The sequence below is a fragment of the Gambusia affinis genome, linkage group LG08 (assembly GCF_019740435.1).
Source record: "Gambusia affinis linkage group LG08, SWU_Gaff_1.0, whole genome shotgun sequence".
NCBI classification, from domain to species: Eukaryota; Metazoa; Chordata; class Actinopteri; order Cyprinodontiformes; family Poeciliidae; genus Gambusia; species Gambusia affinis.
In genome coordinates this window covers 6,987,536-7,008,110 of record NC_057875.1, presented here as the reverse complement: position 1 = coordinate 7,008,110, position 20,575 = coordinate 6,987,536, and the positions used below count along the sequence as shown (strand labels likewise).

At 38.0% G+C, this 20,575-nt stretch overlaps 1 protein-coding gene across 1 annotated transcript; it reads right to left on the bottom strand.

Annotated features, from left to right (window-relative positions):
* Nucleotides 1–2,066: 2,066 nt before the first annotated feature.
* On the bottom strand, nucleotides 2,067–19,511 carry LOC122835563 (mucin-2-like). The gene is given in 48 exon segments (XM_044124722.1): nucleotides 2,067–2,407; nucleotides 2,494–2,617; nucleotides 2,705–2,744; nucleotides 2,839–2,967; nucleotides 3,048–3,146; nucleotides 3,241–3,363; nucleotides 3,459–3,499; nucleotides 4,307–4,411; nucleotides 4,505–4,682; nucleotides 4,772–4,803; nucleotides 4,902–5,002; nucleotides 5,147–5,216; nucleotides 5,376–5,551; nucleotides 5,641–5,851; nucleotides 5,932–6,115; nucleotides 6,254–6,501; nucleotides 6,718–6,892; nucleotides 7,057–7,229; nucleotides 7,311–8,079; nucleotides 8,173–8,618; nucleotides 8,621–9,298; nucleotides 9,301–10,537; nucleotides 11,138–11,181; nucleotides 11,264–11,392; nucleotides 12,682–12,838; nucleotides 12,929–13,168; nucleotides 13,286–13,465; nucleotides 13,592–13,702; nucleotides 13,798–13,936; nucleotides 14,070–14,221; nucleotides 14,392–14,495; nucleotides 14,584–14,636; nucleotides 14,729–14,984; nucleotides 15,095–15,221; nucleotides 15,748–15,842; nucleotides 15,979–16,143; nucleotides 16,420–16,557; nucleotides 16,652–16,721; nucleotides 16,795–16,908; nucleotides 17,010–17,160; nucleotides 17,243–17,357; nucleotides 17,446–17,571; nucleotides 17,919–18,135; nucleotides 18,236–18,363; nucleotides 18,445–18,535; nucleotides 18,778–18,892; nucleotides 19,011–19,266; nucleotides 19,417–19,511. Coding segments are annotated over 48 exon segments (9,099 nt in total). The 5' UTR covers nucleotides 19,493–19,511; the 3' UTR covers nucleotides 2,067–2,196.
* Nucleotides 19,512–20,575: the final 1,064 nt, after the last annotated feature.

Sequence of the window (20,575 nt, the reverse complement as noted above, 5' to 3'; positions counted from 1 at the left end):
GGTGGTATTGTCTGGAAATGCTGTACGTGAACCAGGAGTAAGGATGCTGTTCCGGTCTTGGAACGCTTTAATGCTCCCATGTCATCCCGTCAATGCAGACAGGATTTGGTGGCTTTTGTTTTGCCATTTTTTCCACAGTAAAAAGCATACAAAGACACTACATAACCACCTATAATGAAAGTATAGCCTATCCTGGAAAAGAGGTGAGGGGATTCTCTTTGTCTACGTTTTTTTTGTTGTTGTTGTTATTTTGACAATAAAAATTCAGGTGGCATTTTATGAGTGTTAATATTCTTGTCACCTCTGTCATCTGACTCTAATTTAATTTTCATAAACATCAAATAGTGTCAAAATCCTGAAGTTCAAATATCAAAGAAAAGCTAGTAAATAATCTCATTTCTGTAGAGCCAGGGATACTTTATTCCACACTGCATGCAGCTTCTTACCATCCACATCTTGAAATATCTCTACACGCTGTATGATCATGTTTGTCTTTTTGGTCTTAAGACTTTGCTGTGTCGCACGGGAGACAAATAGTCACAATCATAAAATACAATCACTTATTTTCGGCTATTCTGTCATTTTGTTTTCAGTTAAGACAACTGAAAACATATTCTGTATACTAATTCATCCAATATCTGGGAAAATATCTTACTTGTTCACAGCCACCACTGCCTAAAGTACATTAAAAACAACGTAATGAAAAGAAAATGTTTAAAATTCTCATATAGAAATCACTAAAATTGAGTGAAATGCAATAAATACTTTCTAGCTATCCCAGTTAAAGTTTTTTTATGTCTTCATCCATCCTTTATCTGAACCTGCTTGCAGGTGTCGTCATATTTTCAGAGGGGAAGATACCAGGATACTTTGTGATAATCCACACATGCACAGGTAGAACATGCAAACTCCACGCAGAAAAATCCCAGGGAGGGATTTGAACCAAGGACCTTCTTGCTGCAAGGCAAACTGTGCTACCAACTGTACAGCTATCTCTATTTATCTGCATAATCAAATGAAATGGTCAGAAATAATAATTACTGAACAATGTTTTACAAACTCAAAATGTAAAATAGTGTTGACAGATGGGATTTTATATAATTTCACATGGTTTCGAGAATTATGCCAAAGGTTTTCTTAAGATTTTTAGTTAGACAATGTAAGCGCTTCCATGAATACATTTTTAGTCTGCTGATTGCATCATAATGTCTGTCTATACTTGTTTTTGATCAGTGTCTTTTACAATGGAAAATTTAAAAATGGACAAAAATTGTATTTTATTGTTTTTTTCCAAAAATATTCATTATAGGAAACTAGTTCATATAAAGAATTTGAGAAATACATTTTGGCTAAAATACCAAAAAATTAAATAAAATTTTGCACAAAGTGAAAAGAAAGTTAGTTGTTTATCTAACCACACACCACTAGATGGCAGTAATAGGCATCACTTTAGGTCAGACAACTGCACACCTCATCCAGAGGTCATGCAGCTCATGTTTTTTTTAGTCACTCAAAACCCCCCAGTTAACAGTGATTTACATTAATCAGATTTCTAAATGTTGTCATCAGTTAATTAAACATTTCCAAATTTTTTTGAAAAAATCTGAAGTTTTTTGCAGCTGGATGTTAAAAATGCCTGTACAAAAAGTGTTGATGAAATTGCCTAAACTTCCTTTCCACTGCGTATTTAAATTATGTTTCCCAACATTTATGTTTCCCAACCCGTAGTTTTAAATTTAGACAAAAAGGGTTGGACTTGATAAGACAGTCTCTGACTTTATGATGTAAAATAATGACAGCTCCATCTGGGGTCAGGCAGCCTATTCTAGCAAAATCATTTTCCACAATTTTATCCATTGTGTTCCTATAATTATCCTTTGATCATTTTCATTTACATGTAAAACTTCAACATTAACTGTCCACAGTTTTTAAATTCAACTTGCGTGTCTTAAATTCTTCACCATAAATACCACCAATGTGCTTATTTCAAGTCTTCACATAATTTCTACCATGATTTTATTTGATGCCAAGTGAATTTAGACTACAAAGATAACAAAGACATCAACTGAGTTGCATATTTTTATTTGATTAGTTGATAAATATTCCACTTCAGTGGTAAATTACTTTCCAATATTGCTAGAGTGGTACAAGACAAAACACTTCTAACATTCAGTATAGTTATGAAAGACGACTGTGTCACAGCAGCGTGGATCTTCGTTTTCTGCGAGCAGACAGCCCTGCAGCTGTGGTGCACTCCGACTGGCCGCAGCCGCACTCCTCCACATACATGTAGCTGTGGGTCAACTTGTCTCCATTCAGGCACAGCAAATCAACGGTGCGATTGGTGGAGCGCGTTTCCTTGCAGCAGGAGCAAGAATGTTCCATAGCAGCTGCTGCTTCAGAGTACCTGAAATGAGACCATAATAAATCTAGCTCTATATCTGCTTTCTACAATATTTAAGCAAATTTTTAAAAAATCTGTGTCATTCTTACTTAGTGAATGTGTTGCAAGATCCTTCACAGTACGGTATTTCCACTTCATGTTCAGACTGACAGCCATGGTGCGAAACTCGAGTTTTCATGCTCACTAGTTTGCAGGCTTTGTCTTTCTCCACACCTTTTAAAAAATAAAAAAAAAGACTCCTGGTTAGTTGGTTTTAATTTTGTGGTGTTTATACAATTGAAATTAAAATGTCATACTTACAAGTTTTACAGCACCCATTTGCAGCTGTTTGAATTGTGTCCTGAGGATTTAAATGTACATTTGTTAATGTACTTCAATTTCTACATGCTGTGAAAACAATTATTCCAGATTTTAGAGTTGGTAATGATACGTACAGGCTGGCAGTTACTCTGTTGGAAAACCGGGCAAATGATGTGTGAACTTAGGGCTGTTAGTGTGTCCCCACTCCTCATACAGGTGTAGTGATCACACATGTTTTCAGGCGGTGACCAGGTTTCTCCTTCCTGCAGATCAGCAGACACAGACATTAAAACAATGTGCTGCTTTGTGCTAATAAAAAACCAAAAGAGATGATCCAACTTACATTCAAGAGATGCTTGGTACCATGTAAATTCAGGACACATTGTTTCTGTACACACTTCCCACAGCAGTCATAAGAGTTAGTTTCCACATATTCATATCCCTTAAATCAAAGAGAAAGTGAAGCTCAGCCTTGAAGTAAACACATTGCATTGTGGAGACTGCATTTGAATTATTTTATTTTATTTTTTTCTTACCGGCTCACAGGTCTCTTTACATTGTTGAAACACACAAGTTATTTTAAACAGACCGGATTTTGGGTCGACCTCATTGCTGCAGGTACAGTCCTGGCATGCATACGCAGGAACTGAGGAACCAGGCTGACCAAGAAAAAGATTGTGGTTTAATACATCAGGGAATTTATTAAAGCTGGGTTATAAGAGACATTTAAATGATGGGTCTGTTTCTTATTTACCAGGTATTCAACATCCTTGTGGACACAAACTCGCTTAGGCTCTGAAAAGAAATTGGCAAAAATAAAGGTAAATTATGAGAAGTTGAAATTATGAGAATAAAGTTATATGTCAGGATTAAAGTGTAACTATTAAAATAAACCAATTCTGGTGACTGTTGTAGGGCTGTACTGCAGTACTCAGGCCTTGTGTAAATAAACAAGTAACTTTATGCTCTAAGAGTGGAAAATTATTAAGAAATTAAATCTCTTTCAGCATATAAAGGTAGTGTGCATTGCCAAAAATCCTAATGCTGCAGTAGTTTCAGCTTTTCAATTTAGTTTTAAAATATTTGACTTGTTCTCAATATTACTTTAATGAAACAGAGTTTAAACTTTTTTCTTAACATTTTTTTTTTTTTTTTTTACAATTTCTATTTTTTCTTAAGAATTTTTATTTAATTCTTGATATCAAATGTCAACATTATACAACATATTTTAATTTTATTTTTGCAACAGAAACAAAAACAAATTAAATCCACAGGGGGAAAAAAACATTTCTGTGGATTTTTTCCACATTTTTGGATTTTTTTTTTTAGGAATGTAGACCATTTCTTCAAGTGATCCTCCTCAATAGAACCCTTCAAACAGTCGACCAGCATAGTACCTGAACTCCTTCCCTTCTCTCCCTGTTTCCACATTTATATCACAATAAGATGTTAAATCTTGACAACTGTAAAGATCCATAGTCCTCTATGTTTTCTTAAATTCCACATTTTCCATATTTAGTGTGAATCTTTTTGTTTTATTTAATTTAATCCCAAATTCTTGCAGTCTATTTGTTGTCTAAAAAAGGTTCAAACTGAACTCACCACATGTATGTTCTGGACAGCATTTTCCCTCTGGAACACTGATGACTGGTTTGTATCCAACTGGACAGTTCATGCTGCTTACTGGGCATTTGTTGATGTTGCATTCTATGTAAGATTAAAAAACAAAGTACAGCATTCTGTGATAAATTATAGTTCAACAAATTAATCAAAAATGTGGCTTGATGACGGGCGTCTTACGACAAGTGTAGGCATAGCAACAGGGATCCGCAGGATTGGTTTGGTTCACAACAACAAACCCTGGCTCAGTGCAGTTAGCAGTGGGTGGTGCTGGGCAAGTCTTTGGTTTGCAAATTACAGTTTTGGTAGGCTCATCACAAATGCAGTCCTGGCATTTGTACTCAAACCTCTCATTAAACTGAAAGAGTAAACCAAAATTGCTTGGTAAGGAGGCAGTAACATTTAAGATTTTACAGACAGTAAGCATAAGTAGTCATTTTGTCTCACCTCTCGAGGAATGCCTTCAGGATCAAGACATCCTGTTGACAAATACAGAGCAACCCAGTATTTATTTGTATTTGACTGACAGAGCAAATTCAATTCAGTTGCAGAATTCAGGGAGATAACTGCTACTTACCACACTTTTCAACACATATTCCTGACTCTTTGTTGAAGAGTTTCATTCCATCAGGACAGAAGCAGCCCTCAGTAATAAAGTTTATGTTTGGTTCATTGGGACTGCAAAAGGAAATTACAATGTTCTGATAAGAATATTATTTTACTGGCTAAACAAACTTTAATGCCACCTTTTGTTATCAGGAAGTGTTTGAAACCATACAAACATCACAATCAATGCAAATGTAAATCTGTGTGACAACATACTTGTCCTCACAAGTGGGCTGTTCTGCAGGGCCACAAGGTTTATAAACTTTGTCTGATGGACAGTCACTAGCTGTTGGAAACAAAACGACCCCCAAACTTTAAGGAAATGATAACACAGTGTACGAGATGTTTTGTTGTCCTGTATGTGTTAAGTAATGCAAATATAAAAAATACTCTCCCAATTCAATCTTCATTCTCAGTAGAAATAATATGATAAAGGTTGTCTTACCACATATTTTGGTGTGGTTTCTCCAGTGGATGCAAATTCCAGCCTGAGCACAGGCAGCAGCATAAGTTTGCAAACTTGTGCACTCTACTGCAGGATTCGAAACATGGCAACTATCAAAAACACAACCTCTGTAGAAATTGTCTGGGGAAACCAATGGGTGACATTCTGCAAAAACACTGAAAAATAAAAGGAAAGCAAAATTAAGTCATTTAGTCTTACTTAAGAAATTATTTTCCTGGAGGGCTATGAAATAAGGCATGCCTACCTGCTCTTCAGCAGATCACAAATGGAATCTGGCTTGCATGGAGTTGGCTCTAGCGGTGGTTCAGGAACTTGAGTGGGTACTTCAGGTGGTGTTGGGCAGTTAGGTTGATAAATGTCATTTGCTGGCCAATAGTCTGCCATCACTGCACAATTTTCCAACAGTTCGCCTGTCGGCAACTTGCAGTCATCAGCCTGATTGTTGGTGCATGTACCTAACAAAGATTTTAAACAGTTACAGTTTATATCAAGCCTAAAGACTGACCACAGTACAGATTTGAAAGAGATTTCTTACCACAATGACCCTGTGTGTTGCTCCCAAAATACTTATATGGAAGGTTGACACTAAAGCCAGTCATTCCAAATGTAACAACCACATTTAGGAGAGGGATCTCATAAACCAAGTTAATACCAGAACTCACAATCTTAATACCTTGTTGTGCATAGGGTAATTTCAATATTTCACCATTTTTTAATACCTGAAAGTAAGGAAAGACAAAATAACTATAATGGAATCAGGGGAAAATTATATATTGGCAATATTCTGTTGACACTTGTCAAAGATATCATGTCAAGCTAGTTGAAAACAACTGAGTGTTGCCTTCTACAAGTGTTACCTCTAATTGTGGAGCTCCGATAAGGTTATGATTGATGAGTGTGACAACGTGAAATCCATATGCTATGATTATTGATCTTGGACAAGAAACATCTTCCGTGGGATCACAAAATACATTGTCAACATAGATCTTCAAATGATATTTTGCTGTGATCTCCTCCATCAAAATGTAAGTACAATTTCCTTGATAACTGTAGTATAATCCATCAAATGTGATGTAATGAGGATCTCCCCAGCCTTCGCATACACCTAGAAAGCAAAAGTATACAACATCAAATTCCAAAACACTTTATTGATCCCAAAAAGTACTTAAATGTTTTTGTAACTCATTTAATTAAATAATCTTTGTAGATGATGAAGACTGTGGGCAAGGACAATCTCTGTAGTGAATTTTATTGCAATTAATTTAAATATATTTGATTAAAAGAGAAGCTTAAATCCATCAGTGCACACAGATTAACTTACAGTCACAAACATAATGTTGGCAGCAGTGGTACTCATCATACACAAGAACTGGTTTCTTTCCATTGGTACAAGTTATGTTCTGGAGGGGTGGACACTCATATGGAATTATTTCAATTGTGTTGTTCTCAATGCATCTGGCCATAGTGCAGTTGCACAAGAAGAAGGTCTCATTTTGCTGTAGACAAAAAGAAGAGTTAAAAACAACTAGTTATACATATCTGGGTATTCAAAAAAACTAATATAAAAAGGTCAGTGGAAATAGCTAGAATAAAAATATGCTTCAGAAAAATCTGAAATAAAATACTAATTTGAACATGAATTAGATGTAAAATGTCTTACAACAACATCCCATTCAGGACATGTAGGAATGTAGGGTGTGGGAGAGGGTGCTGGTCCCAAGGTTGAGGTACTCTGACACATTTCAGTGTTGTTATGAATTTCACAAACATCAGAACAAATCATTGTGAGACAAAGGCCTGATCCAATGGGGTACATTAAAAATATTTCATCCCCTGAAACGGTGGTTAAAAAAAAGACAGTTAGGGATATAATACAAAGAATAAACAGAAGTAAACGCAAAAATTACTAATTACCTGGCAGATAAACTGTGCCATTGAAAACACAGAAGCACTCTGTCGTGGAACTTGACGAAGTTGATTGGGTTGTAACCACTACTACTGGTGTAGCTGGAATTGTCACTGTTGACAATGGTGGGCCAGTAACAATTGATTCTGTGGTAGTGCTTGGAGTTGTCGTAGGGGGAGTTGTAGTTGTGGTTGTAGGAGTCTCTGTAGTTGTTGTAGGGGGAGTTGTAGTTGTGGGAGGCTTTGGAGTTGTTGTAGTAGGAGGTGCAGTTGTAGTTTTTGTGGTTGTAGGAGTCTCTGTAGTTGTTGTAGGGGGAGTTGTGGTTGTGGGAGGCTTTGGAGTTGTCGTAGTGGGAGGTGCAGTTGTAGTTTTTGTGGTTGTAGGAGTCTCTGTAGTAGTTGTAGGGGGAGTTGTAGTTGTGGTTGTAGGAGTCTCTGTAGTTGTTGTAGGGGGAGTTGTGGTTGTGGGAGGCTTTGGAGTTGTCGTAGTAGGAGGTGTAGTTGTAGTTTTTGTGGTTGTAGGAGTCTCTGTAGTTGTTGTAGGGGGAGTTGTGGTTGTGGGAGGCTTTGGAGTTGTCGTAGTGGGAGGTGCAGTTGTAGTTTTTGTGGTTGTAGGAGTCTCTGTAGTTGTTGTAGGGGGAGTTGTAGTTGTGGTTGTAGGAGTCTCTGTAGTTGTTGTAGGGGGAGTTGTTGTGGTTGTAGGAGTCTCTGTAGTTGTTGTAGGGGGAGTTGTTGTTGTGGTTGTAGGAGTCTCTGTAGTTGTTGTAGGGGGAGTTGTAGTTGTGGTTGTAGGAGTCTCTGTAGTTGTTGTAGGGGGAGTTGTTGTTGTGGTTGTAGGAGTCTCTGTAGTTGTTGTAGGGGGAGTTGTTGTTGTGGTTGTAGGAGTCTCTGTAGTTGTTGTAGTAGGAGGTGCAGTTGTAGTTGTTGTGGTTGTAGGAGTCTCTGTAGTTGTTGTAGGGGGAGTTGTAGTTGTGGTTGTAGGAGTCTCTGTAGTTGTTGTAGGGGGAGTTGTAGTTGTGGTTGTAGGAGTCTCTGTAGTTGTTGTAGGGGGAGTTGTAGTTGTGGTTGTAGGAGTCTCTGTAGTTGTTGTAGGGGGAGTTGTTGTTGTGGTTGTAGGAGTCTCTGTAGTTGTTGTAGGGGGAGTTGTAGTTGTGGTTGTAGGAGTCTCTGTAGTTGTTGTAGGGGGAGTTGTTGTTGTGGTTGTAGGAGTCTCTGTAGTTGTTGTAGGGGGAGTTGTAGTTGTGGTTGTAGGAGTCTCTGTAGTTGTTGTAGGGGGAGTTGTTGTTGTGGTTGTAGGAGTCTCTGTAGTTGTTGTATGGGAGTTGTTGTTGTGGTTGTAGGAGTCTCTGTAGTTGTTGTAGGGGGAGTTGTTGTTGTGGTTGTAGGAGTCTCTGTAGTTGTTGTAGGGGGAGTTGTAGTTGTGGTTGTAGGAGTCTCTGTAGTTGTTGTAGGGGGAGTTGTTGTTGTGGTTGTAGGAGTCTCTGTAGTTGTTGTAGGGGGAGTTGTGGTTGTGGGAGGCTTTGGAGTTGTTGTAGTGGGAGATGCAGTTGTAGTTTTTGTGGTTGTAGGAGTCTCTGTAGTTGTTGTAGGGGGAGTTGTAGTTGTGGTTGTAGGAGTCTCTGTAGTTGTTGTAGGGGGAGTTGTGGTTGTGGGAGGCTTTGGAGTTGTTGTAGGGGGAGTTGTTGTTGTGGTTGTAGGAGTCTCTGTAGTTGTTGTAGAGGGAGTTGTGGTTGTGGGAGTCTTTGGAGATGTAGTAGAGGGAGTTGTTGTTGTGGTTGTAGGAGTCTCTGTAGTTGTTGTGGGGGGAGTTGTTGTTGTGGTTGTAGGAGTCTCTGTAGTTGTTGTAGGGGGAGTTGTAGTTGTGGTTGTAGGAGTCTCTGTAGTTGTTGTAGGGGGAGTTGTTGTTGTGGTTGTAGGAGTCTCTGTAGTTGTTGTAGGGGGAGTTGTAGTTGTGGTTGTAGGAGTCTCTGTAGTTGTTGTAGTAGGGGGTGCAGTTGTGTGGTTGTAGGAGTCTCTGTTGTTGTTGTAGGGGGAGTTGTAGTTGTGGTTGTAGGAGTCTCTGTAGTTGTTGTAGGGGGAGTTGTGGTTGTGGGAGGCTTTGGAGTTGTTGTAGTAGGAGGTGCAGTTGTAGTTTTTGTGGTTGTAGGAGTCTCTATAGTTGTTGTAGTGGGAGTTGTAGTTGTGGTTGTAGGAGTCTCTGTAGTTGTTGTAGGGGGAGTTGTAGTTGTGGTTGTAGGAGTCTCTGTAGTTGTTGTAGGGGGAGTTGTAGTTGTGGTTGTAGGAGTCTCTGTAGTTGTTGTAGGGGGAGTTGTGGTTGTGGGAGGCTTTGGAGTTGTTGTAGTAGGAGGTGCAGTTGTAGTTTTTGTGGTTGTAGGAGTCTCTGTTGTTGTTGTAGGGGGAGTTGTGGTTGTGGGAGGCTTTGGAGTTGTTGTAGTGGGAGATGCAGTTGTACTTTTTGTGGTTGTAGGAGTCTCTGTTGTTGTTGTTGTAGGGGGAGTTGTAGTTGTGGTTGTAGGAGTCTCTGTAGTTGTCGTAGGGGGAGTTGTAGTTGTGGTTGTAGGAGTCTCTGTAGTTGTCGTAGGGGGAGTTGTAGTTGTGGTTGTAGGAGTCTCTATAGTTGTTGTAGTGGGAGTTGTAGTTGTGGTTGTAGGAGTCTCTGTAGTTGTAGTAGGGGGAGTTGTAGTTGTGGTTGTAGGAGTCTCTGTAGTTGTCGTTGGGGGAGTTGTAGTTGTGGTTGTAGGAGGCTCTGGAGTTGTCGTAGTGGGAGTTGTAGTTGTGGTTGTGGGAGTTGTTCTGAGTGTTGTTGTTATTTCACATACTGGACAGCACAATCTGAATTTGTAGTCAAAACACTTTCCTGGTCGCTTTGGCTGGTCTTCTTTTTTACAGATTAAGCCATAGTTTATATCACAACTTACAACCTGCTGAGTGTCTTCCAAATAGTCCTCAAAGTCCATGTCTGGTAAAACCGCTGCCCTACAATCAATTTCCATTGGATTTTCACATATAATTAGACCATTGTTTGTGACATTTTCATAGGTTTCCCAGTCATTTTTGTCTGTGATTGGATCATGCACATTATACCAGTCAGACCACTCACAAGTTGGAATGCATGGAGTTGTTGTAGGGGGAGTTGTAGTTGTGATTGTATGAGGTTCTGGAGTTGTTGTAGTGGGAGTTGTTGTTGTGGTTGTTGGAGTCTCTGTAGTTGTTGTAGGGGGAGTTGTAGTTGTGGTTGTAGGAGTCTCTGTAGTTGTTGTAGGGGGAGTTGTTGTTGTGGTTGTAGGAGTCTCTGTAGTTGTTGTAGGGGGAGTTGTAGTTGTGGTTGTAGGAGTCTCTGTAGTTGTTGTAGGGGGAGTTGTAGTTGTGGTTGTAGGAGTCTCTGTAGTTGTTGTAGGGGGAGTTGTTGTTGTGGTTGTAGGAGTCTCTGTAGTTGTTGTAGGGGGAGTTGTTGTTGTGGTTGTAGGAGTCTCTGTAGTTGTTGTAGGGGGAGTTGTAGTTGTGGTTGTAGGAGTCTCTGTAGTTGTTGTAGGGGGAGTTGTTGTTGTGGTTGTAGGAGTCTCTGTAGTTGTTGTAGGGGGAGTTGTTGTTGTGGTTGTAGGAGTCTCTGTAGTTGTTGTTGTAGGGAGCTAGTGGTTGTAGGTCTCTGTAGTTGTTGTGGTTGTAGGAGGTCTCTGTAGTTGTTGTTGTAGTTGCAGTTGTAGGTCTTGTAGTTGTTGTAGGGGTGTTGTAGTTGTGGTTGTAGGAGTCTCTGTAGTTGTTGTAGTTGTTGTGGTTGTAGGAGTCTCTGTAGTTGTTGTAGGGGTGAGGTTTGGAGTTGTTGTAGTGGGAGATGCAGTTGTAGTTTGTGGCTTATCTTCTGGGCATACTGGATAACAACCTGTAAAAGGCACATCACATATGTTGTACACTACATAGATACAATGCTAAAATAAAAATTGGATCTTGAACGGTATTCTTACCCTCCAGATTAGGTATCGGGTTATTACAAATTCCTTGTGGGTTCAAACAGGTTTTGTAACAAGGTGTGTGGCAAGGGCTGTAGTGCCATGTACAATCTTCTGGGTTATTATAGTAATCACAAAAAACAGCTAAAGATGAAAGAATAGCAGATGTCAGTAACATTCGGAAATGTTAAAAACAATGTGATACATTTCTTAATATTACCTGGATAAAGAAAATATAATTTTATTGTGGAAGACAAAATTCACAAATCATTGAAGAATATTTGATCATGACTGATTTGAATAAGATTTTTAATTAAACCAATTTTGAATTGAAATATTTTAAGAAAAGGTGTTTACAACTTTTATAGAAACTTCAATTTTTGTTTTCCATATTGTCTGATGGAATTATCATGTTTTAGTCAGGTGTTAAGTGTTGATTTAATATTCCTGAGAGACTGAGATTAATCATCGAGCATGTGTCTCTGAAGCAGAAGCAATACAACATAGTACCAAGACATCAAATAATCATATTAATTATATCAACAAAGTATTAACAGAGTCCAAGTAGACCTTCCATTTTTAAGCACCGCACTGGAAATCCAGTGATGCTGAAATTTCCCATTGCTGTGTGGATTGTGCCCAGTGGAAAATCCTCTAGGATTGACAATACACCTCGAAGCTAAAATTGAATCGTGTTTGTTTTTTCACAATTTTTTTTTTTTTATAAAACTGTGTTCAATGTCATTATTTATTGTTTCATCATTATTTCATCCCACAATGATGAAATAATTGAAATCAGTACCCAAAATTATGGGTACTCTGCATGTTTTGACAAAATATTGGTGGCAGCAATGGAACTAAGTCTTAATTTTTTAAAAGGTGGGTAGTAACTAGTTACATTTAATGAGGTACATTTACAAGATAAAATTTACTGTAGCTGTTGCAAATTATTATAATTATAATAATTCTTAATATTAATATGTAAATGTATAATATGAAATTAAATTATTTATGTCTTAAAAAAACAGAATAATTTCAATCTAAATGTTTTGAACAAAACTCCAAATTTCCACTTTTGAGTACACTTTGTAAGGGAACACAATTTACATTACACGTAAGTATAACAGTCATTCGTTAAAATTCAAGGACTTCTTCAAAATTCAACAAAGTCTTGTGATAGATATATTCTTTAGAGATAAAGTTTTGAGTAAGAGCCTAAGGACATTAATGCTGAAATTATTACATTTTCAAAAATAAGGTAAAGAATCCAAGATGCTAGCATTTCAAAAGTGAGTAGCTAAGAAAGGGATGCTTTGTTTAAGGTAATGACAAGCAATTTGAAAGGCATTTCGACCAAAATCTCCGCAGAGATCAACATGGTGCCACAAAGACAAAAGCATCATTTTAATCAAAAAGTGTTATAGTTTACTCACGGCAGATGTCTGGGGTTCGCCATGCAACACACACTCCAGCCTCATTGCAAGCCTGAGCGTAGGCTGCGACAGCTGAGCAGAAACACTCACAGTCTCCTCCAGTGTCGCAGGCACACGAGTCTTTCACACAGTTATCATAGAAGGGCTGGGGATCAACCTGTGTGTTTACAAAACAAAACAAACCAATATAAGAAAATGGACCATGTTTAATTTTTTATTGCAACAAACAGAACTAAATTATTCAGACCTTATGGTGGCAGTCTTTGAATGTCTTCCCTGTTACGATGCTGCACATCATTTTTGCCCATTGATGTCTCATGGGTGCAGCTACACAAGAATCCACAATCTCTTCCTTATCTGGGCAAGTGCTCTGAACTTTCCAGCTGTTTGCAAACTCTAGAGGGTTGCTCACCACCAGCTGACCCTGGGTGGTGAAGTCGTTCAGTCCATTTCCATCAAAATTTCCACACAAGCCACACACTGAGCCCTGTGCAAACAGTCACACCAGGCAAGTAGTTTGTTACAAAATACATTTTTAAAGAAAATTTGATATCCATTTGTAAAAGATTGCTGACATTCTTAATAAACATTGACTGCTACTCACGCTGTGCTGGGGCTCCAGAAGGATGCGAACAGCTGTTTTTCGATCCCATATCACCGCCAGACCAATGTTTGATTCTACCACCAGATACAAGCCGACTCTCCTTATTCTGTATTGTATCAGGACCCCTTGTCCCAGATCTTCCTCTACGTATTTACCCTTCATTAGTTTGATTTCTGTTCGCTAGAACACAAAAGAGATTTCTGTTTCAGTAGCTATTGTTAACATGGCATAACCTCTTTCTTGCAAATAGTTCTGAAATGTAATATTCCACTGCTCTAGGCTCAGAAATAATCTGTCTGCACTTACCCCAAGTTGAATTCTGACAGTTTTGGAGCAGGTGGTTCCCGAAGTGCCACAGGGTACATTTTCTGTAATAACTCCAAAGTTGTTTTCAGCTGTTTTGTTGCCACATTTATTCTTAAAAAGAAAAATGTACATTAAGCATTCCGTGTGTGTGTGGGCGTGTGTGTGTCTGTGAGTAATAATCTCCAACAGTCATGAGTTTTATTTACCTTGACAGCGATGTAACCACATTCACCCTGAAATCCATATGGCCTTTGATCAAATGTGTTGTAGTGCCCACTTCCATAAATAATGCAAGATGCTGGGCATTTTTTCTCAGTGCACTGCCATTTTCCACTTTTACATTTGCTAGATTTCAAAGAAATTGTGATAAATTATTGAATAGTTTTTGAATAAACTGCAAAGTAACACTGTAACAGCTTGACATTGAAATAAGGTATACATTAGACAAATTATAATCATATTTAAAATATGGTCTTACCAGGTATTGCACAGGTTAGGAATCACTGCTCCGGGAGCAAAAATACGTCCATCATGCTTACATGGACAGTCAGCCTCTTTCACACAGCCCCCTTTGCCATCTTCAAGAAGGCCATCCGGACACCGACAGCCAGACTCACACTCTGTAAAAACCTAGGAGGGGAGAAAGATTATAAGAATTATGAAACAAAAACCATTTGCCATTTTTGTTAAATTTGATTTCATACTATAAAAACATTTGGAATTCACAATCAAAAGATATCTCAGAAATAATTATTGGATAAATTCACTGAGGCTCAGTAGCTTTAATAACATTTACTCACACATTCATCGCTTTCCAGATTTGAACAAGTTTTAGCACACTGTAGTCCAAGTTCTCCCGCGGTTGCAGAGGAACAGTTGAAATAGACTTTTGGATAATGACACACTACAACAAAAAAGAATCATTTTACTTTATAGTCAGTCAACTGAATAAGGGAGCTATAAAAGGGAGAGAAGAGTAGAAACAAACTAACATGACATGCGGCTTCTCCAAGAATGACAATGAAGTATTCCATTATTGCACACGCTAGAAGAAGACATTAAAAATCCTGTAAGGTACATGAAGGATATTACGATAAAAACTGACAGATACCACAAATTTAGTTTTCATTTAATCACCAGTGGTCATCTCTGATGTTGATGGATGTCCCTGGCTTAATGTAATTGCCGTTATAGAAGCAGGAACATTTTTCCACTGGAACACAAAGGCCATTTTCATTCAAGTAGAGACCCTCAGCACAGGAGCAGCCATCCACAGGCAAGAAGTCCGAGGTGCAGCTCTGCTGCTCCGAGCTCAAAGACCTGCATGTCAGCTGGCATCTCTGATGTGTGTAAGAGAAGGTCTGAGATGCTGGGCAGCTCTTTGCATATGTATCTGTTTCGTGGATTACAAGAAGATGATTGCTTAGAATTTTCATGTCTTATAAATGAGGGCGATAACATTTTAATAATCAGTATTCACAACATAAAAAATCATGCTCTTACCGCACACATTCTCTCTCCAGTTTGTCAGGAGAACCCCCTTTTCTGCACAAGCTCGAGCATAAGAAGAGAAGACGGCACACAAACACGCCTCGCTCTTCTCACAACTACAGGTGGAGTAGATGCATCGCTGCAGAAGACAGAAAACACTCTCAAAAAAATGATTACTGAAAATGAGCATTATGGCTCTTTGTTCAGGGCTGCACAACCTTTGGGGAACCTCAATCAAGTTTTCTATCAATTATTTGTATGTCAAATCAATCCTTTAATATGCACTGTCAATCAAAACTAAAACAGGGTAAGTGCCTTAAGAAAATATGAGTGTACACCACGGCTGGTTGAAGTCATTATATGCTCCTTCTGATAGAGCACTTAAGTGAAGGGCTATCTTACTTTTAGTGAGGAATCAGGACTGTGTTTGATTCTCTTTTGACCAAAATCTAAAATCCTCAGGCATGTCAAATCTGAACTGGATATTTCTATAATGTACAGATCATCCTTAAAACATAGGTAGACATTAAAGAAACCCTTTATTTGTATATATAAAAAAAGCAGTTTTAATGTTTGCTCTGATCTATCTTAGCTTGTTGCTGGGTTGCAGAAGATCAAGAGCAGCTGCTGAACGAGATAGAATTTTTAAAATATTTTTTTCATACCTTGTAAAACATCTCGGGATCCACCACCGATCGGCACTGGGCAAAAGCACTGTCTGGACTCACAAGTAAGGCGCACCAGTGTTTGGCATACATCTCTAAAGGGAGGAGGGGGTAAAACAATAGTTTTAATTTTAATCTCTACAGCTGAACTGTTATTTAAAGCATAAGACTCAGCAACTAAGAGCAGACCATAACTTTCAAAAGAATAAAAAATCCACAATTGTTGATTACCATTTTCCAAACTGAGGGAACATGGATCATCAAGTCTTTCCTCAATGTCTGAGCACATGAAGTTAGCCTTCCAAGAGTTACTGAAGGTCGCTGCAGTTCCCTCCACGATCCCCTGAGGAGTCTTCATTTCATCACTCAAGATCATGTTGAAGTTCCCACATAAACCTGAAGACATCAATTATTTTAACATTTTAAAAAGAAAACTGAAGAAAAGACGTTGGTCCACAGAGTATTTTTTTAGTGTTTCTCAGGAGGGTGGGGGGATAATGTTGACACAATCAAAAATATCAGTGTCTTCTATTAGACTCTAATGCACAGTTGTAATCTTTTTGTAGTCGGCAACAAGCTGTTAGTTTAGACACTGACTAGTGATGGAAGTTGCAACCAATGCTTTACAACCGGCACATAAACTTTTGTTGTTGAGACAAATTTTAAACTCACCACGTGTCTTTGATCTGTAGCTTTGCTCCAGGCTGATGTAGACTTGCATGAGAGGGACATGCTGGATCTGAATCTGCAACCCAAATCTGGTCTGCAGCAAGATGTGAAAGGATGAGGCGTGGAAAATATCGATGTCTCCTAAAATAAACAGATTAATATAATCTCAGACTTATATTTAAATGGAACCTGGAAGGATATGGTTTAATTCAGACTTTTTGATGGCCTGACCTACCTGATTGGTACGGCAAAGTGACAGTCTGCATGTTCTGTTGAACTACACCATCAGAGGTGAAGGATAGCACCTGAGGAAACAAAAATGAGTCAGATAGGTTTTCACAGTTTAATCTTATTAAATGGTTATGCTATTTTACTCACGTTATTTTTGTCATTGTTTAGCAGGATTTTAAGGGACTTCAGACATGTGTCAAACTGTTGGTGAGCACAAGGCACCAGCTGGGCCAGGAGGGTAAACTTTGGGCTCGCTCTGTCCTAAAATGTACATTGAAATCAAAATTTAAATAAAAAAATTAAAGAATTAAATAAAAGTCTTATCTTGATACACTAAGCATGTAATTGAATTGCTCATTTACCTTACTTTCCACCTTTGCCAGAGTGTAGTAACAATCCCCATGGAAAGTGTAAGTTTTCCCATCAAAAGTAGTGAAATATGAACCTTGTTCAATTGCGCATGTAGCCGGTGTTTCTAGAGTGATGCAATCCCACATTCCCTTAAAGCATGTGCTAAAATAAAATATATATTTATAGTTAACATAAAAGACTTTACTTTACACATTTTGTATACATGACTAAGCATCTGACATACCATTCCTCTTGATCCTGTCGGTAAACCTCTCCAGAGTTGTAGATTTTGTCATGTTTGCACTGACATTCAGACTGAGGAATACAGCCTCTCTCAGAAATATCATCAAACACCGTTCCTGAGGAAAGGCATTTTTTTTATTTCAGTGGAATTTTATTTAAAAAATCTAGACCAATCAATTAATCTAAAATGTTATATGAACTAACCAGAAGGACAGAAGCAGCCGTCCGTTTTGTGGTCCTCACAGAGTGAACTTGTGTCCTGATGTGTGCAAGTATCCATGCAAGGGGAACCACTTTCTTCATACACCATGTTGTAAGGGCATTCTTTGGCTGTGACAATAAGTTGTGAGAATTAAGATAGGTGAAGAAAGCTATTAATTTATGTGTTTTTATGGAAAAAGTGCATCTAAAGCTATTATTTTTCTAACATTAGGAACTGTAAATGAACTAATGGCAACGTAATGCAAAAAAATGTCTCTACAACATTGTGATTGACCTGCCTGAATATGACATTTTGCATTTTCTGCAAAATGTCATATTTTTGTGAAACAAAAACATGTTTTTGTTTCACAAAGTTTTTAACTGAAATTTTTTGTTTATTTCTTACTCTGATAATTTCAGTTGACAGAATCTCGCCACATCATGCCCGTAAGCTACAGAAAGAATAAAACTCTTACCACAGAACTGAGTTTTCCTCCAGTTGGGAGGCTGTCCTCCTGCATGGGAACACTGTCGAGAAAACTCAGACAGCGTGCTGCAGACACAGAAGTCATTGGTATTGTTACTGCAGCCACACATGTCCTTTACACAGGCCTGGATGTAAACTTCAGGGTGAATCAGTTTAGCGCATGAGCTCCAGGACTCTGACAAAAACATGTTTTCACAGAAAGTTAGCTGTAGAGAAAAGAAAAGAGAAAAACAGGAGTGAAGTTAGCTTGTGGGTCCTTATTAAAATGTTGTAAATGTGCATATATTCATTGAATAATAAACTCACAAATTTCTTGCAGGAATCTGAGACAGTCGCAACGTCCACCAAATCCTCCTCATAAGGGTCCTCGCAGTCATCATTTGGGTGGTGGGCTTTGTGTTTGTTGCCAAACTCAATGGGACTGATTTTCCGACCTGTCAGCGATCAGATCAGATCAGATTGTCATAATTCAGAATCTAAAAGAATCAACTCGGTCTAAGTCACCCTATACATACCATTGTGAATGAACTCATTGTATACTGGGACACCATTGAAGTCTCCACAAAGTCCACAAGTTCGGTTTGCAAAGTCAGTATCAATTTCCACCTAAAACATGTACAAAAAAGAGTTCTAAAACTAAATCTTTTAGTTTTAGTTTTAACCAGAAATACCACTGCAAACAAAAAAACAATAGATCATCAATGTGCTAAAACAAAATGGCCAATAGAATGTAAAATATCCAGAATAACTGAACCTAATAAGTTGCCTTTCAAAGGAAACACCGACTATCATTGAAAAGTAGTACATTTGATTATAAATCTTCATTTGTTTGAAAGGTAGGTTTTTACCATCACAGCATCTTCTCTATTCCACATGACAGTGAACCCAACTTTGCTCTGAAACTTGATGTAAGCAGCATTGTTTTCCACTTGCACCCCTGCCTTGTAATAAGGTAGAGGGACTCTGGTAAAAAAAACAAAAACAAAAAAAAAAATACATTTAATATACATTTGTTTTTGTTTTTCACTGTGAGGCCAACATAGCTGCGGCTTTTTCAGCTTTAGCTCTTCATTGTACTCACTTGTCATAGTTGACAGTGACCCAGGTTTTACTGATGTGAAACAAAAGTTCATTGATGGTGACTGCCAAGTAGCTGATGGTCGGGTTTCCATCCTTTTCTGCTCTCCTTATGTGCACTGAGAAGAGCTGATAGGAGTCGTGGCAGTTGGAGATCAGGTTGTATTCACACATGCCGGGAAACTGGTACACATCACCATCGAAGGTCTTGAAGTGATCCCTGCCCCATGTGCTGCAGATGCTGCTGACATGGTTGTGAACTAAAAGAGGATTTCTAATTAAATCTTGAAACTCTGCACTCAGTTGAAAGTAGAAACAAAGAAATCAATAAGACATCCATGAAAATCTTCACTGTGATTTTCTTCACCATGAAGAAAATCATTCCTTTGTGTGTGAAGTTGGAATCTTACCCAGTGTGGTTTGGACCTCAGAGAAAGTGGTGATAGATAAAGCAAGGAAACTCCACAACACAGATCTCCACCTCATGGTTGCCACTGTGGGCTTGCTGTCACCAGCTGTAGAAATGGTCAATCGTACCTGGCTGCCATTTATATAGAGACAGCAAAATTCCTTTGCTCACACCCTCTGTCCAAAAGGACATGAAGTTTTACTGCCAAGTCACGGCAAACATTTGCATGATTGTCTGACGCCTTTCAAGAGTCCAATATAAATTATTCTTATATCCTCCTCGTCTCTTTATTGAACAAATATAATTGCCCTTTATGTAGGAATATTTTTGAAACGGAGATGGAGTCCAATAAATCTCTTTGACTCTTTCTGTTTCTTTTCTAAATGTATCTTACATTACAAGGTTAATAATATTAAAGGGAAATAACAACAGAAACACAACTTAGAAAAAATACTAAATTGGATAAATTCAAAGGTTATTAACAATGAAGTTAATTAGTTAATTAACTTTTAGCATGAAAAACTTTGAGGCCAGAACAGAAATTTAACCTGTTGACACGTAAAACAGGATAGATCAAAAAAGATACTTCTAAGTGACCTCATAATGATAGATGTTGTTGTCATGTTCAATTATGTAGCCACATTTCTTTATGATAAACAATGCGTAGGTTATAGAAAATTATTTAACATTTTTCAAAATTTGAAAGTATGTATATATTCAAATGTGCAGACTTTCAAAGAGATTTTTCAGACTCCAAGCCTGTTTCGAAGTAAGATTCAATGAAACAGTGAAGGAGAGAATTGAGCAGCACCCATCATATTTCATTAAACAACTAAATTTATGGAGAACATAATTCAAAGTTATCAGAAGATAATAATTGTTTATGATTATTTCCTACATTTCTGAAAGCTTTATGCGATTCAAAGCAGCATATGTTAATGGTTTAGGCCCATTGTAACAAAATAGTTTGTTTACTTGGATAGACAGGAAGTGAAAAGGGATGAAATAAAAAATTGTGATACAAAACCTGATCCTGATCATTTTTGTTAAACTCCCAAAATTGTGGGGTTTTTTTTATTTCTTTTGACAAAAGTCACAAAAATCTGTCTCAGTGCATTCAATGAAAGAACAAATGGTTAAATAACACAGAAGTATGTCCC